The sequence below is a fragment of the Pomacea canaliculata genome, linkage group LG4 (assembly GCF_003073045.1).
Source record: "Pomacea canaliculata isolate SZHN2017 linkage group LG4, ASM307304v1, whole genome shotgun sequence".
Classification (NCBI taxonomy): domain Eukaryota; kingdom Metazoa; phylum Mollusca; class Gastropoda; order Architaenioglossa; family Ampullariidae; genus Pomacea; species Pomacea canaliculata.
Window position 1 is genome coordinate 30,017,511 of NC_037593.1, and position 18,267 is coordinate 30,035,777.

An 18,267-nucleotide genomic window follows, 5' to 3' on the forward strand; every position below is an offset into this window, starting at 1 on the left:
GTGGAGGGAAGAGGGAAATTGCGGGGGGCATGTCACATGTCGGTGTTTTGAGACACGAAATTATTTGCCAGTCAAAGTGGCATTTGATGATTGGAAAATTAATGTGTAGCATCTGTAATAAGTTATGGCAATTAGCGGAGTTTATCGCACGTGAGTTCAGAAAGTAGCGTGAAAGGGTCCTTGAATGGAAGATGAATTGTTGAACATCTGGTCTTGTGATATGCGTGCTGTGATCCAGCGAAAATACATTGTACCTGACAATGTCATACAGCAGTTAATAAACTCACATCTACAGTCCCGCACGACTTCTTCCTTTTGACCCCAGGCTTCTTCCAGTCCCAGTATCTCCTAGGAGGACACAGACTATGAGCAGAGATCTTTTTACCCTCAAACCCCATTACCGTGTATTTGGGTGAGATGAACATGTGGCTCAAACGTCCGAGATAGAGGGAAATTAAAGTTAATATAAGATTGTCTATTATTAGTTTCTCATATATGTATATGTGAAGTGCTCAGAGTTTACTTTTTGAAAAGTGAATAATAATCATCATCATCATCATCATCATCATCTCATCAGACGCAGTATTTATAAAGCAGAGAACATTTCAAACATTCACTTTCACTGGTTGTGAGCTTCTATTTCTGGCGCTCTTGTGATCTCTTTGTATTTTCTGCTTGATAACCAGGAGCCAGCCTACACCCCACAAGTCGAAGCGATCTCACCTACTTTGCCCACAGAAGACAGCACCAACCGACAGTACAAGGAGGAACTGCTACAAAGCATCTCCAAACTCGAAGGAGAAATCACCTCTGTCGAGCAGCAGATTCAAAAACTGAAAAAGAAGGAGGTGAGGCTGTTATAACCTTTGGCTGTTTAAAGACCAGAGTTATTGTTCTGGCTATACCTTGCTTTTGTGTAACTCCTGCTTTTACCTTTGAGGCTGCGTTAAAACTCATTATCAATTTTTTAATTATTTGCAGTATAATTCACCATAGTCTTTTCATAAAACTTGTTTTCCTAATTTGGTATTTTCCATTTTCTAGAAGAAAATACTGTAGTTAGGCCCAAAAGGGGAAAAAAAGTGATCCCCAAAATGTTGCCCTGCTGGGGCATTGCGAGCAGAGCATGACAGTGATTCAGTACCTTCATCTCTATAACTAGTTTTGTTAAAACATTGATAGTAAGTGTAACAGTCAGTACGTATTATGCGTTAATACTCTTGTTATTTGTTTCCTTTGTGTGTGTGCGTGTATGCGTGCGTTCGTATGCGTGTGGCCGCTCGGTTACATAACAGCGGCAGCTAGACGCACAGGCTTCCAAAGGGCCCGAGGAGAAACCGGCGTCCCCAGAAATTCCAACAACGGAGACCAAGAACCAGAGCATCGCACAGATCATCTACGCCGAGAACAGGGTCGGGCGGCTGCGGCCTCATTCTCTTTTTTTTTCTCCCCTCTTCTCCCTCCCCACCCATAAACAGCACTTGCTTACACTGTTGTCGTCCCACCCAGTTACTGCTGGTTCTGTCTTCAAGGCTTAGCTAGTCTGGACTTTTCTGTGCACACCCGTGGGACTAAAGCATTTTATTATTCTCCGTTGCAGAGGAAGTCGGAGGCTGCTCACAAGGCTTTGGACCATCTGGGACCCAAGATTGAGCTGGTCAGTCAGTGTTGCTCTGTACCTCCACTCCTCTTGGCTTTTGCAGCTCATGGTCTCTCTCTCTCTTTTTTTTTTTTGCCCCCACCCCTTTTCTTTTAGACTCTGGCATTAAGCATTAGCAGATTGCGTGGTTTATGCACTAAAATGTCTGCATTGTGCTTCTTGGTATACTGCCTAATATATTCTTGATTTTATCTCCTTTTTTTTTTTTTTTTGTTCGCGTGTCTGTGAATAGTCTTGAGATTTACATATATAGAAACAATACAGTCATAATGATTCCTTGCACGAACTCACGCATGCACACATACAGACACATCGCACGTTATGCGACTCCATAAACCGGCGTCCCACTCCATGTCTCATATGCCCATCCCTTCTTTCATCTCTCTCTCTGGGTGTGCGGGTAAGGATATATATATGTGTGTGGGTACGCGCGTGCGTGCGAGCATGAGGCGGGAGTGAGCAGACAGGCAAGACTGGAGGCGGAAGAGGGCTGCGCCCAGACAGGGCTGAGCAGGAAGCATGTCCAGGGTGCAACTCGGTGCACAACATTTAACAACAAACAATAGTCATCCAAAGGTCGGGTCCCTAGCCCCGCCGCCTTCAAGTAGGGTCGTGCCCTGCTGGGGAGGAAGTCGGTGCAGCATCTCAATGTAGTCCCACTGTCAACTACACCTCACCTCCTCCTCTGTCTGCCTCCCTCCGTCACCTGCTTTGTGTAATGTCCAGATGTTATCGGCAGAGTGGGGCAGGGCGAGTGTAGATGGATTGCGGGTCTGTAGATGGAGAGAAGTAGAAAGGGAGGAGCTTGTGACAGTTGCGATATATATACATACACACATAAATAAAAAAATAGGACGCAAACAAGAAAACTGATTATAATCCGATTAAAACCAACTCGGAGACATGTGGCTTGGTGGTGGTCGTCGTCGACTGTATTGTGTCAGGACAACAAGAGAACGACACGTGTGTGTGTGTGACAGTGTTTGTGATGTAGAGAGGCCATGTTGAGAGGCTGCAGCGGTTGGCTGCACGGACACATGCAACGGAAACATTTCTAAAACTGTTGCTTCCTAGTGGGTGATGGTGATCGGGGGAGGGAGAGGCGAAATATATTTTGTAGTCGCTAGCTGGCAGACAAGTAGAAGGCGGTGCCAGTGAATATTATTCGATGTAGGGTTGCGACTCCGATCCTTCTCATTCTTATTTTGGCAGATGGCCTTTATTACTATACATTTACTTTGCGTGGTTTTATTGTCATTGTATGTCTCCCCTCTTCCCTCCTCGAACTCTGATTTCCGCTCTTTATTCTCGCAAAATCGATGTTTTCCCCATGATCTGTGGCGCTGTCTCTGGAACTTGCGCGGTCACATGACCTGAGTCACCAGTCCACTAAACGTTTTAAGAATTTGTTTTAGTTTTTTTTTCTTTTTTTTTTTTTAAATACAGCGTTTGGGGCTTCTTTCATTAGTTGATACAACAACTTTGCCATTCGTTTGGAAATACTCGAACACATGGACATCGAAGATCATCAGCTTCAGATCTGGGAAAATAAAACCAAGACCCAAAAAAATAGAAAATAAAAAAAAGGAAAAAAAAACCAAACAAACAAAAAACAACAAACAAACAAAAAACAACAACAAAAAACAAACAAACAAACAAACAATGGCCTGGGAAAGACTTCGCGTTGGAAGCTTCCAGTAGTCGGGCTGTATGTTTTTTACAAGTCAGGCTCAAGTGTAATCTTGATCACCCTCCCCAACTCCTCCGACTCGCCCACATGTACATCATTTTCTTTTTAAAACAAAACTGTCACGCATTCTGTTTGTGGCATCACTGTCTAACGGTTTCATTCGGTGTTTATATGTGTTGGGACCACAGTTAGGGCAGGCGGCCACCGATTTCAATATCGTCACAGCTTTTAGGGATTACACATCAAAGATTGATTATTTTCTCTACATTTCAGATGTGTTGGCTTACCATTTGCCGTCTACGGACATGCATTTCTCACTCTCTGACACATGCACACACGGAGCTACCGGCGTGCATCTATCCGCACTATTTTTTTTCAACTCCCTTTCTCATCTTCCTGCCGCGTGTCGGTGCCTGACGGCGCCGTGTCAGAGGGACTGGACAAAAACAGGGGTGGGAGGTGAGGTGATGAGGGATTGGCAGAGGAGTTACCTGCTAATTTAACTGCAGCGTGCAGGAGGAACGTGCGGTGCCATAGTCATCACCTGCACCGGCTGATCTGCGCTGCACTGGCCGCCTGTCCCTGTCGGCTTGCAGGAGGTGGTGACCCTGCCTGCGCGCTGAGCCGTGACGGCTTTTGTGCCTTGCAGGCGGCACGCTTCCTGGTGGCTGCGATACAAGGCTGCGTGCAGGAGAGCGAGTCGATACGGTCCATCTGTCAGCTGAGCCCAGCACCGGCCGACCCACCTAAACATACAGGGATAAGCTCAGCTGGCTTGCCTCCTGTCCAACTGTGCCGACAGGGGCGGCTTTGTCGTGCAGTCAGGCCTACTATTTCATAACCCAGCTTCCTCGACTCGTTCTCTCCCTCGTGTGTATAGACATAACTATTTTGAATGCTACCGATTGCATTTTCAGTAGTGGTTGGGGGTGGGTGGCGGAGGTAGAGAAGAAAATTCTAAATCCAGTGATACCTTAATCTCGTCCTCCTCCGCAAGAAAAATATCACCTTTTGTCTCAGCGGATTATGGATAAATTTTATTCTTTTCTTTAGCGCTCCTCAATACTCCCTCTCTCTCTCTTGCTGTCTCATTCTCTCCTAGGGAGAGAGGTGGCTGAGAGAAAGATGAGTATGCCTGATCTTATGCTCTGTTGCAAGTCAGTAGCTGATTTTGCACCTGTCCTGCGACTTGCATGACACCTAGGTGTTGTGCCTAAAGATATCCCGCCATGCTAAGCCTGCAGTAAGTCTTTCCTCTTGTAAAAGTGCCTCATAGTCAAAGCGCCGTAACGGGCAGTAAACGTGAGTGGTTTACTGTGTCTACGACATGGAATGTGGAAGACGGAGCACATCTTTCCGCCATCAATAACATCCCTCATACTCAGCTACCCGGGTTATAGTTGGGAGTTGTGGGCAGGTTTCCCGATCAGATCTCGAACCGTTGACCTGCCGCTGAACAGTGGAGTGCACTAATTAATCACCAGACCATAAAGTCTCGCTGTTCCTTCCTGTTGCCACGTGACCAGAGCTGGCGTGCAGGTCTGCTTTTCGTGTGCGTGTCTATATGTTGGCGAAAGGTTTCATTATGTGAAGGTATATTAAGTGCACAGTATTATTGAGTGCACGTGCATTAACGCGTGCATTGCTCCCTTCACAGGTGTGTGTACGTGCGGTAATGCAAATACCTGACTCACCCGACCTCGTGAAATGGTGCACGTTGTTTTTTGTTGTTATTTTTTGTTTGGTTGGTTGTTGTTGTTGTCTGAGTCGAGCCTGACGTGTGTTTCTTGGTTTATTATTAGGTTGATCTGTGGGCGAATGAATGCGAATGATGGCTGAAGTGTTTGTTGACCGGTTTTTTTGTTGTTGACTTTTTTCCGGCTGACGTGAAATTGTTTCCTTCTCTTGTTGCAGCCACTCTATCATCAGCCAACAGACACACCTATCTATCATGACAACAAGCGCAGGTGAGCGATATGGGTTTTTTTGTTGTTTTTTTTTAATCTCCTCTGTTCTTCGCCCCATCACCACTCTAATCGCAGGGTAGGGTAGGTGGGGCATTGGGTTGTACAGATAGTGTAGTAGTCGCCGAGTTGCAGTCCTAGTCCACCCCCAATACCATGCGCTAACCTCCTCCCCTCATAAACACTTACGCAATTTACAAGCAAACCGCAAAAAAACAAAACTAATTATTTTCATGTTTGTTCAGCCTTTGTACAGTGTCAAAGGTTGTTATGATCAGGGCTTCTGCTTACGCAAAAAATTGCGTACAGTACGCATTAAAAGTTCGGAGGACCCCTTCAATTTTCGTCAATGGGGTCCCCTTCAAATTTGGGCGAAGAACAGGGACCCCTTAAAAATCTGAAGAAGGGGTCCCTGGGACCCCAAAGAATTTAGCCTTAGCAGAAGCCCTGATGATGTTGACTTTTCTATGACCTGAAGTACCTACATCTCTTCTGTCTCACCTGGTGTGCACCTGTGTATATATGTAAGACCTTTCTTGCAACCACTTTTTGGGTCCACGAATTTCTGCGATTAGTTGCTTTTCAAACAACTACGATTACAATTTGTATGTACGTTACGACCAGATACAAAAGCAGAACACATTTACAGTATTGTGCATGTATGTTCAGCTTTATTTGACAGAACATTTTCGGCTGACACACCACCATTTTTCGGCGATCCAGGTCAGCGACCACATAGTCGTATGAATGCAAAAACAGTTTTATTTCAGTTGACACCATCAAGGAATTGCGCACATGTTAAACTGCCATTAAGTGTAGCTGCGTTTAAGAGCTTTAGGAAACTTCCCCTCTCTTGTCTCTGTGCATGTGCATGCACACATGAACGCGACCTCAGCATGTAAGCAGTAAGACAAGGTTTCTTTATAAAATGACTTACTCATCCATTACAAGTTTGTTTCTTTTCAATTTTTATTTCTTGTCGCGTATTTTTTCAAAATCCTATTTGTTTTTTTTCCCGACGGCTTCAAAATCTATAGACTAGAAGCAAAAGATGTTTATATGACCCTGTTGCACTGGAGACATGTTTCTCATTCATTTTTCTTTCTTTCCTTCATTCTGTCGCCCGATGTTTCTGCCATCCTTCCTGAGGCCGTAGCTGTGAAGTGAGGACAAGTCGTTGTCGTGGGGCAACATGGGGAGCTTAGGACGAGCGTGTTTCCGAAGTTATAACGCGGTGTTCAGACCGTGTTGTTTCACCTGGACCCGGAGTTAAAAAATAGTGGCAAAGATGCCCTGGGGTCAAGATACACGAAGCAAGTGACCACAGGGACTAAGCATCGCATTGGTAATACGAAAATAAGACGCTTTTCCTGAGCTCCCCATTTCGCCCTGGGGGAAAACGACTTACTCTCGCTTCACAACTTTGGCCATGGCGATTGCCTTCTTGATGTCTTGTGTGACTCGTGTTGCAGGCATCAAGAATTCCGGAAGCGCCTCATTTCGCATCTTAAACGCCGGCACCAGGCTCGACGGATACGGGTAAGTCAATGATGTCACTTGTCAGACCCGTTGTATGGCCGCCTAGACTCCACAGTGTCAATATGATTGATGAGCGTGGAAATGGTCAGTGGTTGTACTGGTTGACATGTCGCCACATCAGAGAGATTCCAGTATGTAGAGGTGTAGCTCCTGTCACCACAGCAGCGAAGATCAACGAGCTTGGGTTCAGATTTCCAGTGATTGTGGCGGTTGGACCTGTTCATGGGAGCTGATGCCTATCTGTGGTTTCTTCGGGTACTTCTTGGTTTTTTTTTTCTCTCTCTCTAGTTCTCACTGACTGAGCGCTCTTTAGAAAAGCAGGTCTTGGACGGAGAAACGAGACAGACACTCCAGCACTGTGGCAGCCCGCTGTAGTGGCGTGGTAGTGGTTGTCTGTACAACTAGTTGTCCAGGTAAAGTCTATGACGAACATACCTCACGGAAATTAAGGCGCTGTGGTGGTTTGGCGCACATGCTTGTAGTGCAAACACCTGGCTATTCGATTAACATTCAGTCAGTGCATTTACCGCGCTCTTGCCGCTGTGGGTGTCCGCGACACGCACCTACATGCATGTACATCTCGCACCACACAACCTCCGCCCTCCCCTCGCAGGTTCGTCACGCGCAGCCTCCCGAGTGACGTGGTGAACTTGGTGACACCTGTAACCACCCTCGTGCGGAACGTCATCCCGTACCAGACGTCAGACCCAATCTTTTCTGAAGCCGCCACCACGGTTGCTCTCAGCTCTCGCTCACCTTCACGCGCTCCGCGTGGTGATGGAAACAGCAGTACCTGTCGTTAGAGACTTGAACACAGGGGCCGACAAACAACGTCCATGTCTTCGGTGAGCGGTCGTGAACCGTCCTCACATTTCCACATCCACATCCACCGTTGGGCCACGTGACTTTGCCAACACATGAGTGCAGTTGCAGATGACGTTGTCAGTAAAAGTCTCTACAAATGTAAACACGATCGACGGCGATCTTGCGTGCAGGAGAAACATCGGGGGCCAATCGTCACGTGACCGTACCCTACCATTAAATTTATAACAAAAAAACCGGCTAGTCAGCCCTAGTCATGTATGACTTTTGCAAGAAGTGGGTCATCCAAGACGTTGACAGCTCTGAGACTAAAGGAATGAAAAAAACAAAAAAGACTTACCTGGAGGTGTGTGTATGGGGGTAGTGGGGAGTGAAGGATCTTCCATGCATTTGCTTGGGCGGTATGCGCACGGGCACCCCAGTGTAAATTGGTCAAAGTTCGTGCCGCCAACAACCTGGGCGTCGCGTTCCCCTCTCGCACCCCGCCTCCTTCTCTCTCTGTCACACTCCCTCCTGCTCGCTCTCGTCGTCAAGGTAGCGGCACGTTGTGTCCTTGCTCTCACCTGCGTGCCGTCAAAGCCATTTACGTGAATAGATTACATTGACTGAACATGCATACCTTTGTAGTTTGCAGCGATGGTGTACGTTTTTATGCCAGGGCAGGATTTATTATTATTTATTTTATTTATTGGTCGTGTAGGGTAGGAGACAGGTTGGGCGTCATTGCTTCGACCTGCCTTCCCAAACACAGCAGCTTGTATTAAATAGTTAAGTCTATTGTTGTGACAGCCTAAGCTCGTTTATTTGGCTGCAAGTGTACGCAGGTGTAAAAAGGTCATGGGCATGTACGCAAATGAAATATCTCACAGACACGCACTTGATTCCGAAGCCATTAGTAGTAGTAGTCGTCCTGCTGAGGTCAGGAAGGGCATTCCGCACACACCCATACCCCTCTACCCCTCTACATCCACACACACTTCCCCCTCCCTGTGGGTAATCAGTGCACTTGTTATTGTGGGTAATCAGTGCACTTGCCGTTGTGCACAATCACTCCATAAGCTGGCGTCGCCACTTGATGCACGATCACCTTGCACTGGCCATTGGGCGGCTTGTCAAATGAGCAACAAAGGCGGCGCCTACCTGTGGGCGGGGCAGCACCGACTGGCCTTTTGCTGCAGCGCGGTGACTGATGGCCTGTGTACCGGCGACTAGGGTCAACGGTAAAGCAGCAGGAAGCAGGCGGATCAGCTGAGCCAGCGGGGAACTAGTCTCTGCCTTGACAGGTCTCGGCGTGGAGCTGTACTCAGCGGCTGGTGTAGACCCCTCTAACGTCAAGGCGATTGCAAACCGTCAGCGTTTCCCCCCATCAGTAAAACACAAGGGGTTTACCCACTACCAGTCAACATTGCTGTGGGTTTTGAAGACCCTGAAAATACAATTATTGGCGGGAGGAGGGGGTTGACCACTTGCAGAAGTGATTCTTAGTTGAAATGAAACAGCAGTGGGGGTTTTGACTTTCTTTAAAAGCAGACAATAGCAAACATGAGTAATCTCAAACTAATGCATGTGTAGACAGGAGTGAGTATGATATTCCATGAGCATTTTTTTTCCTGACATAAAACTAATGAGGGAAGCAGATAGAGGGTTAAGACTTCCTTTTTTTTCAAAGGTGAAGGCTGCTCAGTAATTTTACCATTGTTGGGAAATTAGATGTTTGGAGACTGCACTTTTCTTTGAGCCAGATTTTTTTTTGATGGGGGTGGTGGTGGTGATCCCCAACTTCTCTTCCTTGGAGCCTTATCTTCCCCAGCCATCGAAAGAATCAAATAGCCGGTAACAAGGAAGTATGCTGCATCACAGGCTTATTAACTACCTTGTGTGCAAGCCTTCAGGTTCTGATTTCATTAATCTACCCACTAAACTATCTTCATCCCATTTAAGGAAAATCAAATTATACTGAAAACAGCCTCAGCAGTGTCTGTATTAGTGTCAGTCCCAGAACCTGCTTATATCGTCGTCCATCCCACCAATTAACAATTTCTTCTTTCGTCCATTCTCCCATTGTTGGTAAATGAGGAAGGCTTTATTTTGTTTGTTTTAGGAGCGCTACCTAACAGAGCGCTATGACCAGCTGATGCAAGCATGGCTGAAGAAGATGGAGAAGCTCGAAAACAATCCAAAGCGAAAGTAAGCTTGCCAGCATGTCATTCCTCAGTTACTTGAATTCAGTTGCTAATAAAAAAAATAATAAAACAGGATTGTGTACAGTCACCAGGTGTCGAGCTTAGACCAGTATTTCACGACCATCCACAGCATGGAGGCAATTTTGTTTATGCAAGCATCACACCAGCAGGTTGTTTACTTTGTGAGATAACACTGTTGGTTATGATGCTTGAATGTTTTATCTTCAGCTGAAAGCATAATTACGAGGAATAGGCACCAAACAGTAGTCATATGAAGCACAATAAAACTGAAATTGTATTCTCCTGGTTCAGTCTGTTCTACCTATAGTTTTGGAAAGGGGTGGGTTGGGTATTTCTTTTTTCTTCACTGCCATTTTGGCTTATGATCAGAGCTTTAAGTTGTTCTTTCATTTTTTGTACCGACAAATGAAGAATGTTGAAGACCATCATAGTAAAAACTACGATGTTCCTTGTCTATTCAAGCAAAAATCAAACATCAAAGTCATCCAGTCAGAATTTATTTAGGTGTTTCTTTTTTCCACAGGGCAAAAGATGCAAGAACTCGAGAATATTATGAGAAAGTGTTTCCAGAGATCAAAAAGAACCGTGAGGATAAAGAGCGTTTTGGAAGGTAAAGGCAGCCTCATGAGCATTAACAAATTTGTGGGCATCTATTCTGACCAAGATGATGAATAAAATGTTGATTACCTGCTGTATGGTGTGATAGAGGTGATGTTGGGTGGTGGGAAAAAAATTTGCTGAGAAGAGGTGAAGAATATCTGAAACACTAATTCTCTGTTGTACCTGAAGAGCAGGCCTCTGGGGGCAGGATGGTCTTGAAGCCTTTTAGTGCATGTCACTTGATGAAATAAGGTGGATGCTGTGTGCAAGTGACAGCACAGGTGACTGTTGTTAGGAAAGCTAGCACAGGGATGATATTGTGTGCTGCTGAATGGAACCTGCAAACACAAATACACAATCTCCTCTCCAGATTACTTGGCTCAGTTCTGTGAGTGCAGAGCTAAAAAGAGCTTCAAAAGAATTTTTTTTGTTGTTTATAAAAAAATTCTTGACAGTTTTAATGCGCAACCATTACAAACAAGCAGAAGAATATATTCAGTTGAAGCTGAAAGTGCATATGGGTTTTTTGTTAATATGTTTGTTGTGTTTGTGATTAAGGAGAGAAGACTTTTAGAGTTTGGAGAACACTGCAACATTTTCTGAAACGTTTACTTAGTCACTTAATATGTTTTGAAAAGAATGTCAAAGCATTGGTGCCTGTACCTCAAGAAAAAAGAGATGTTCATCTGATTACTGATCAGCGAATTTTATCTTGCAGCAAAGTTGGTGCACGCAGCAGTATAGGTGGCTATGCTCGCAGTGAGGCAGAACTGGAGCAGATAGCTGATAGCCTTCAAGAGCAAGAGGTCAGAGCTTCTGCAGAAGAATAGTTTTCTTGTAAAGCATCATATAAGCTTCGTTTTTTGTGTATCCATTCATCCATCTATTTATGTTGAAATGCTCAACTTTATTTTGCTGTGAAACTGCTTAGCATTTTGCACCATAAGCAACATGCTTGCAGAATTAAAAAAAAAAAAAAAGATTTAAAAGGTAAGCGTCATCTTGCATTAAGTTTGATAAATCCAGCTGATCCTTTTTATCCTGTACCACAGCATCCTTAAGTCTTGACTTGTGTTAAAACATTCTAGGAGGAAGACAGAAAAATGAGGAATCTAGCAGTCATACCTCCTATGATGCTGGATGTCCGACAACGACGGATGCGCTTTCTGAACAATAATGGCCTGCTTGAGGACCCCGTGGCTGTAAGCAAAGAGCAGAATCACCTGGGCCGGTGGACAGAGCAGGAGAAACAGATATTTAAGGAAAAATATCTTCAGCATCCTAAGAATTTTAGTCTCATTGCCACATTTTTGCCGAGAAAGGTGAGGATTTTTTTTTAATACATTTTGTGCATGTGAAAATTTTGTTTTATATCTTTCAGTGTATGCAAAAGTTAGGATGTTTTTAACATGGAAAAGATTTTGCATGGTGCATCAAAGTTTTTGTTTATGCTTTTGGGTGTATGTAGGTCTGTACTTGTATCAAGAAACATGGACATAGAATCAGTGCATCCATGCATGTATGTCTTCCCTTTCTTTTGCATGTTGTGCATACAGAGTGTAGCAGAATGTATCCAGTTCTACTACTTGACCAAGAAGAATGAAAACTACAAACAGCTGCTTCGCAAACAAAACATGAAAAGAAGCAAAAAGGCATTGCAAAAATCACAGGTATGGTTATATTCTTAAAAAAAATTAATTGGCAGTTTGAAATGATGTAACTTTAAACCGGGATGTATGCGAGAAGTTGGGAATAATGAACTGTGTTTTTCAAAATGACGCTGTAATGTTCAAGCCACTAATATTTCTGTGACTCGAAAGCCAATACTAAGTCTTGAAAGATTTATATAACTCTGTGCTTTTTTTACAGTTTCTGTCATTGTAATTTTGTATTTATCTAAAACAAATTAACGACACTGCTGAAACCTGCACATGGCTGTAATGATAGTAAATTATAATCAGGAGATTAGAGGTTTGTAAGGAATACTCGTCAGTATTAAGTTACAAGAATGGCTGACATTTCATTGTTCATGAAGGCAGAAGCTGTATCTTTTTCAGCGTTCTTGTATTGCACTTTTTAAGCAGCAACAGGTAGTAGTTAAAGAGGAAGTCAAAGATGAGACCATACCTACCTTGCCTGCATCTTCCAGTGGTGATGCTACCTCTATGTCTGCTGGGTGAGCAGATTTCTTCATCTTCCTTTCTTGTCTTTGAACACGCACTCATGCATATGTATGTGGGCACACATACTTGTTTTTATAGAGAACTGAATAATTAATGGGTGGAATTTTAGGTTTGATTAGTTTGAAGTTTGGAATAGGTATTAGGTTTGTGTTAGTCTGGTAAATGGGTTGTAGTTGGATTAGGATAGATTTGGAGGCTAAAAGAGAGAGGGTTATGTGGACATTAACATTTTTTCTGAGATTTTGTTAGGGGGAAAGCTTGAAAAGTGATATTTTTGAGGATTATTATATTTTTATGGGGTGGGGGAGACTGAGTTGTGACGTATGTCTCACTGTTTACCTTAGCATAGTTAATGAAATAGTTACTGAAATGATTGAAAAGTTGCCTCTTAAATTTTCAGAATAAAAAAAGAAGAAGACAAAGAGAGGGTTGAAGGCTCTGAAGACAGCACAACTGGTGGCACAGGTATGCATGCTTTACCTGTGGATTGTTCACTGTTTCCAATGTAAACTGTATTTTAGAGTCATCCATCCTGTCAGTCCGCCTATGCATGTGGGGAAATGTAGCACTGATTCTGGGTAAAGTGAACATCACATACTTTTCAGTTCTGGACTAGACAGAGAAAAGCAGACGAGTGCTTATAAATGAGTAGGGATGACAGGCTTTGAACTGTCACATTCCTATATATTTTCTGCATTTGTATACAGAAATTACAATGGACAATCAAATTAGTGAGAAATAGAGGTCTGTCTTCCCCCTGAAACATCTGTTACAGTAGCCCTGGCTATTGTGTGAATGGTATCATTTTATGCAGATTCATACACCATATAGGTCAGTGATGCCCAACCTTTTTCGGCCTGCGGGCCATATCCATTTCGGACAGCTGTGTCGCGGGCCACTTCACCGCAAAAATACAAAAAAGAAAAAAAAATAGAGCAGATACCATTTTTTATTAGAAACAAGTTGTACTTACCATTAACTATGTACTAATTAGTGGGATATTTGAAGTTGTTTTCCCGAAACCAACTTCTGAATGTCCGGCTGCATCGTAGAGACACCAAGTCGGAGCACTGAATCGAAATGTTCGTCCATCGAAAAAAAGATTGGGAAACGCCCCTACGTGGGGATAAATACTTCTTCTTCCCTTTTTTTCGTTTTTTTTTTTATAATTACTAACATGCCGATTTCCTGCACTGTGGGCAGAAGTTTCGCGGGCCGCATGGCACTGGCCCGCGGGCCGTAGGTTGGGCATCCCTGATATAGGTGAACGCTGTGTTTGAATGCTCATCTTCATTCTGTTAATATAATTCTGCATAATTTGTCCCTAAATCTGTGAAAAATGGTCTGAGTATGCAACATTACAGTATGTGTGAGAGTATTACTTTGTGTTTGGCTTTCCCCCTCAGGTGGAACTTGTTTTGTATTACAGGTGGCACTCATCAGTGCTCAGTCTGCAAAGCCCACCTCGAAGACTTCGGGATGAGTCGACCTTTGACCCGCAGCAACTGTGATGACTATGGGGTCAGCGAGTCAGAAATCAAACCAGAGATGAGGGTGTGCAGCAGTTGCCGCTGTCGTTCAGTGCGCCGGCGATACACACAGTGAGTGCCTGTCTTCTTCTCTTCTTTTTTCTTTCCAGAGTATTGTGTTGAGCAGTTTTTCTTAGCACCATGTTTTTAGGCAAGGAACAAGAATGGGACTTACAGCAATTTGTTTTGGCTTACAACATTTTTTTAGTTAACTTAATCTGACATAGAAGTGGACTTCAAGAACATATCTTTTAACCTTTTTTTTTGACACTTTTGAGTGCAGCAGTTCCTTTTTTAGAATGGGCAGTAAGTCCTGAGTAGAAAATTTTCAAGATGACTGTAAGTCTGCTGGTCTGCAGCAAACACTCACACCTTTCTGACATTTTAGTATGTTGGTATTGTGTTGATAAATGACTTTGATTATGTCATACTAGCATTACTGCACTCTCATACTTCAATAGGTCAATCACATCAGTCCTGTTAATTTTACAGCTAATATATGAACACTGTTTCAGACGTGATAGGTGCCCTATACCTACTTGCCGCACTCCACGGCGAAAGATGAAACGTCTTCGCCCATTCCCTCCGAAGTGGAATGAACTTTCAGATGAGGTTAAGGAACCCATCATAAAAGATCTTCGTAAGTGGAAGCTCATCAGATTACCTTTAGAGGAGTTAAAACTACTTTCCTTTTTATCTTTGATACTGGGGACAGACTAATGGCCATAGCAAAAAGTGGTTTACTGTGACTAGGCACATATTATGGTAGACGGGGACAAACTCATCTTGTGATGTTTAATGTGCTATGAGAATGTACCATTTAGTGCTGGTTAGACAGAAGTTTCCAGTCCGAAGATAGAATCTCAGAAAGTGATTTTCTGCTATAAAGCTAAGCTCACTAAATCAACAGCTACTGATAGCTTCAGTACTCCCTTAAGAGCATAAAAACTTTTTTATTTGGGTTTAATGCTAGTCATTTATTGTGTCAGAATATGCAGGGGAATGTGCTGCTGTAAAACAAAGACATATCATGCTTTTTTAATTATTATTATTTATCAGAGCTGACTGAAGAAATGACCAAGTGTTGCTCTGCATGCTTTAATCGAATCGCTCGGCGCCTGGGCACAAATCCTCAGACAAATGAGCCTTTGGTGCCACTGGTGCCAGAGAGCACAGATGGTGAGAGAATAGTTTTGTCAGAATAAGTTTGATAAGCTTTTGTGCGATATATGCAAGTTACTTTGTATTCAAAGCCTTAATGTAAACTCTACTTAAAAGTTGTTTATGAAACTGTAGATATAATTAGTATTTAGCAAATGGCATTGTCACAAATTTGTTTGGAGATCAGGGTGCAAAGGTCAGAAACATGTTTGTTCATCACATTGCTTGATTTAATTATTACTTGTAAGGCATAAAATGTGCTTTTGTGTGATGTATTTTGGTAACACTTGGCTAATAGCCTGTCTATTCTGCCTTTCTCAACCCACTTTCCTCCTTCCCCTGGCTTGTCACACCCTGTGGTTGCGGGCATCAGCGTGCACACATGTGGATATGGTGATGGCCAGGGTTTGCAATCTTCATGGCTTTATAACTTTTGCAGCCTCTCTTTCCACCACAGATGTAGTAGAGACATCGCGCTGGACGGAAGAAGAGATGGAGGTTGCCAAACAAGGTGGGCATTTTGTGGTTTCATCATGTTACAGTAATGTGAAACATCTCCATGATGTATATTCATTACTCGGATGCTTAGACAGTAGAGAACCAATCTTTAGTTTTGGATTCCCCTCTACCCAAGATGTGTACCTGCTGGAACTGCTACTGTTGAAAGACTTTTATTATTTGACCTTGCAAAAGCAATGAGGCTAAAAGTTTGAAAGAGTTTTTAACCTTTAATAGTACAGGGACCACGGTCCCCACTGAAGTAACTGACACAGTTGTTGACATTTTGGGAATTGCTGGCAGTAACTTGCCAGGTTATAAAAGCAAGGACTGTAGGGAGAGAAATTGTTACCAGTGGTCTGCTTTGTCAACACAGGGCTCCGAGAACACGGACGAGACTGGGCTGCCATTGCCACAGCAGTAGGGACCAAGACGGAGGCCCAGTGCAAAAATTTCTACTTTAACTACAAGAAGAAGCTTAACCTGGAAGCCATCTTGCAGGAGCATAAGGAGCAGGTCCAAATTTCTTACATTTAAAAATTGAGGTTTCTAGGCTTAAGCATGAGTTGTTTGAAATTTGTGAGAAATATTGATGTGGTTGACAGCCTCAAGTAGAGCCAGCGTAAGAGAGTAATTTTTCTGTAACTTTTTTTTTAACGAGCAAAGTTCTTTGCTTCGTATGGAACTTTGAGTTCTTTCGGAGCAAGCATCAGCATTTTCAGAGCAAACAAATATTTAAGAGTTTCTATTAGGAAAAGTTAATTTTTATATGTTGATAGTTATTTTCTGTACTCTTTCATTATTACAGTCAGAGAGACGAAAAGTATCCATGTCAGAGAGTGTGGCATCTACCACAACAGCTGTATCAGAAGAGGATGTCAGTTCTAGTGAAGAGGATAATGGAGATGGTGATGATTCTGACACTACAAGTGCTCCAAGTCCTACTCCACTGCCAACAGAAGAAGGTGTGTGTAAAGAATACATTTTGCCTTCATCTTTGCCACAAAAATGTTGTCAGTCCCAATCAGTTGTGAGACAGGCAGTTCACGTAGTAAATTTTTTTCACACATCTGAAATTACTGTGCCAGTAGGCTGTCTCTTTCAGTTTTGTCTAATTTATCTGAAAAGCATCCCCTTCTTCATTAGCCACAGTATTGCCTTCATTGGTAGCATGTGATCTGAAAATGAATCAAGATTTTGATTGAACATGTTTCCTCTACTAAAGGTGAGAGTCAGACAGGGGATGCTAACCATAGTGGGCATTCCATCCAAGACAGGGAAGCTGATGCCACTTTGTCAAGCTCTCTTGGCTTGCCTCCTCCTGGCTCTCTTGCTTCCAACAAGACTTTATCAGCCTCTCAGGGCAGCCTGCGCAGCATCGATAACGACAGTTCAGCCACCATGAGCGCTGATGAGGGCCCACCCGGTTCATTGTCCGCTGCTGCAGCTACTACAACCGTCACCACCGCACCCACTGTCTCCACACCTTCAACACCAGTAGTCACTCTTTCATGTAGCACACCCAGGTAAGACTTTCTTTAAGACCTTTTTACATTTACCTGCAGAGAAAGCTTATTCACCAAAAGGAGTTTCAGTGTGCTTTACCTTTCATGCAATTATATTTGGTATTTGTAGTGAGTGCAAACTTTAAACTAGTTCCGTGCAGGTAGATTTGATGAATGTTGGGAGAGTGGTGTATTCAGTAGCTTATGGTTTTTGTCGAGTTGTTTTCCAACAGTTTGTCAGACATGTTTGACGAAGTACATGAACTCCTAACTGTTTTAAAGCTAAATTTGTAAGCTGTGTATTTTGTTTGTTTATTTTAAATATGAGGGATTTCAGATGTAATCTTAATAAATGAGGAAATCAGGCAGCTTTAGATGATGTCTTTCAGTTTTGTAGTCAGAAGTCCCTTACATAGCAAAATTTGCTTTCTCTTGGATGTTTTATTAGTAATTTTGAACATGTTTTCTCAGTTCCATAGGCAGTGCAGGTCATACTAGCAGTGGTCCTGGCCAGTCAATGATCTGCGAACCATCTCCTAGTCCCCGACACAACCTTGGCGCCTCTCCCGCCCTTGGGACTCGTCTAGACATCACCCCTGACGCCAGGGGTCAAGGCAGTCGACCAGGGTCAAGACCTCCATCACGGCTGTCTGCTGTAACCTCCATCAGTGCAAGTCCAGTGCCAGGTGGAAGGCCTGCAAGTGGTGGCGAAGTGCAGGTCATCCGTGAACTGCAGCACATCCATGAGGTGCAGCCTGGAGCACAGGGCCCAGTTATGACCAGCGTGGGCTTGACTGGCTTCCTGCCCATGCAGATGATGCCAGGAGTGGATCCCACCAGGCTCTCTCCTCGACCACCCAGGTAAAGTGCTGCTTATTGAGAATCCTGTGATGAAAACTAGACATTTATGAG

General features: G+C 43.6%; 1 protein-coding gene across 11 annotated transcripts in view; it reads left to right on the plus strand.

Moving 5' to 3' along the window:
* Positions 1–18,267, plus strand: part of LOC112562006 (nuclear receptor corepressor 2-like) — an 81,152-nt gene that overhangs the window by 47,069 nt on the left and 15,816 nt on the right. For 8 of the 11 annotated variants that reach the window (XM_025234942.1, XM_025234945.1, XM_025234941.1 and 5 more), the window contains 20 exons: positions 687–848; positions 1,296–1,412; positions 1,601–1,657; positions 5,265–5,317; positions 6,787–6,853; positions 9,777–9,862; positions 10,403–10,489; positions 11,198–11,285; positions 11,568–11,801; positions 12,036–12,149; positions 12,537–12,655; positions 13,063–13,127; positions 14,092–14,263; positions 14,707–14,831; positions 15,251–15,370; positions 15,792–15,863; positions 16,227–16,366; positions 16,659–16,815; positions 17,076–17,376; positions 17,827–18,216. In XM_025234942.1, the coding sequence (XP_025090727.1) occupies positions 687–848; positions 1,296–1,412; positions 1,601–1,657; positions 5,265–5,317; positions 6,787–6,853; positions 9,777–9,862; positions 10,403–10,489; positions 11,198–11,285; positions 11,568–11,801; positions 12,036–12,149; positions 12,537–12,655; positions 13,063–13,127; positions 14,092–14,263; positions 14,707–14,831; positions 15,251–15,370; positions 15,792–15,863; positions 16,227–16,366; positions 16,659–16,815; positions 17,076–17,376; positions 17,827–18,216 (2,726 nt within the window). The remainder of the gene's footprint in view (positions 1–686; positions 849–1,295; positions 1,413–1,600; positions 1,658–5,264; positions 5,318–6,786; positions 6,854–9,776; positions 9,863–10,402; positions 10,490–11,197; positions 11,286–11,567; positions 11,802–12,035; positions 12,150–12,536; positions 12,656–13,062; positions 13,128–14,091; positions 14,264–14,706; positions 14,832–15,250; positions 15,371–15,791; positions 15,864–16,226; positions 16,367–16,658; positions 16,816–17,075; positions 17,377–17,826; positions 18,217–18,267) is intronic. The other 3 variants (XM_025234937.1, XM_025234938.1, XM_025234939.1) reach the window with 3 other exon arrangements.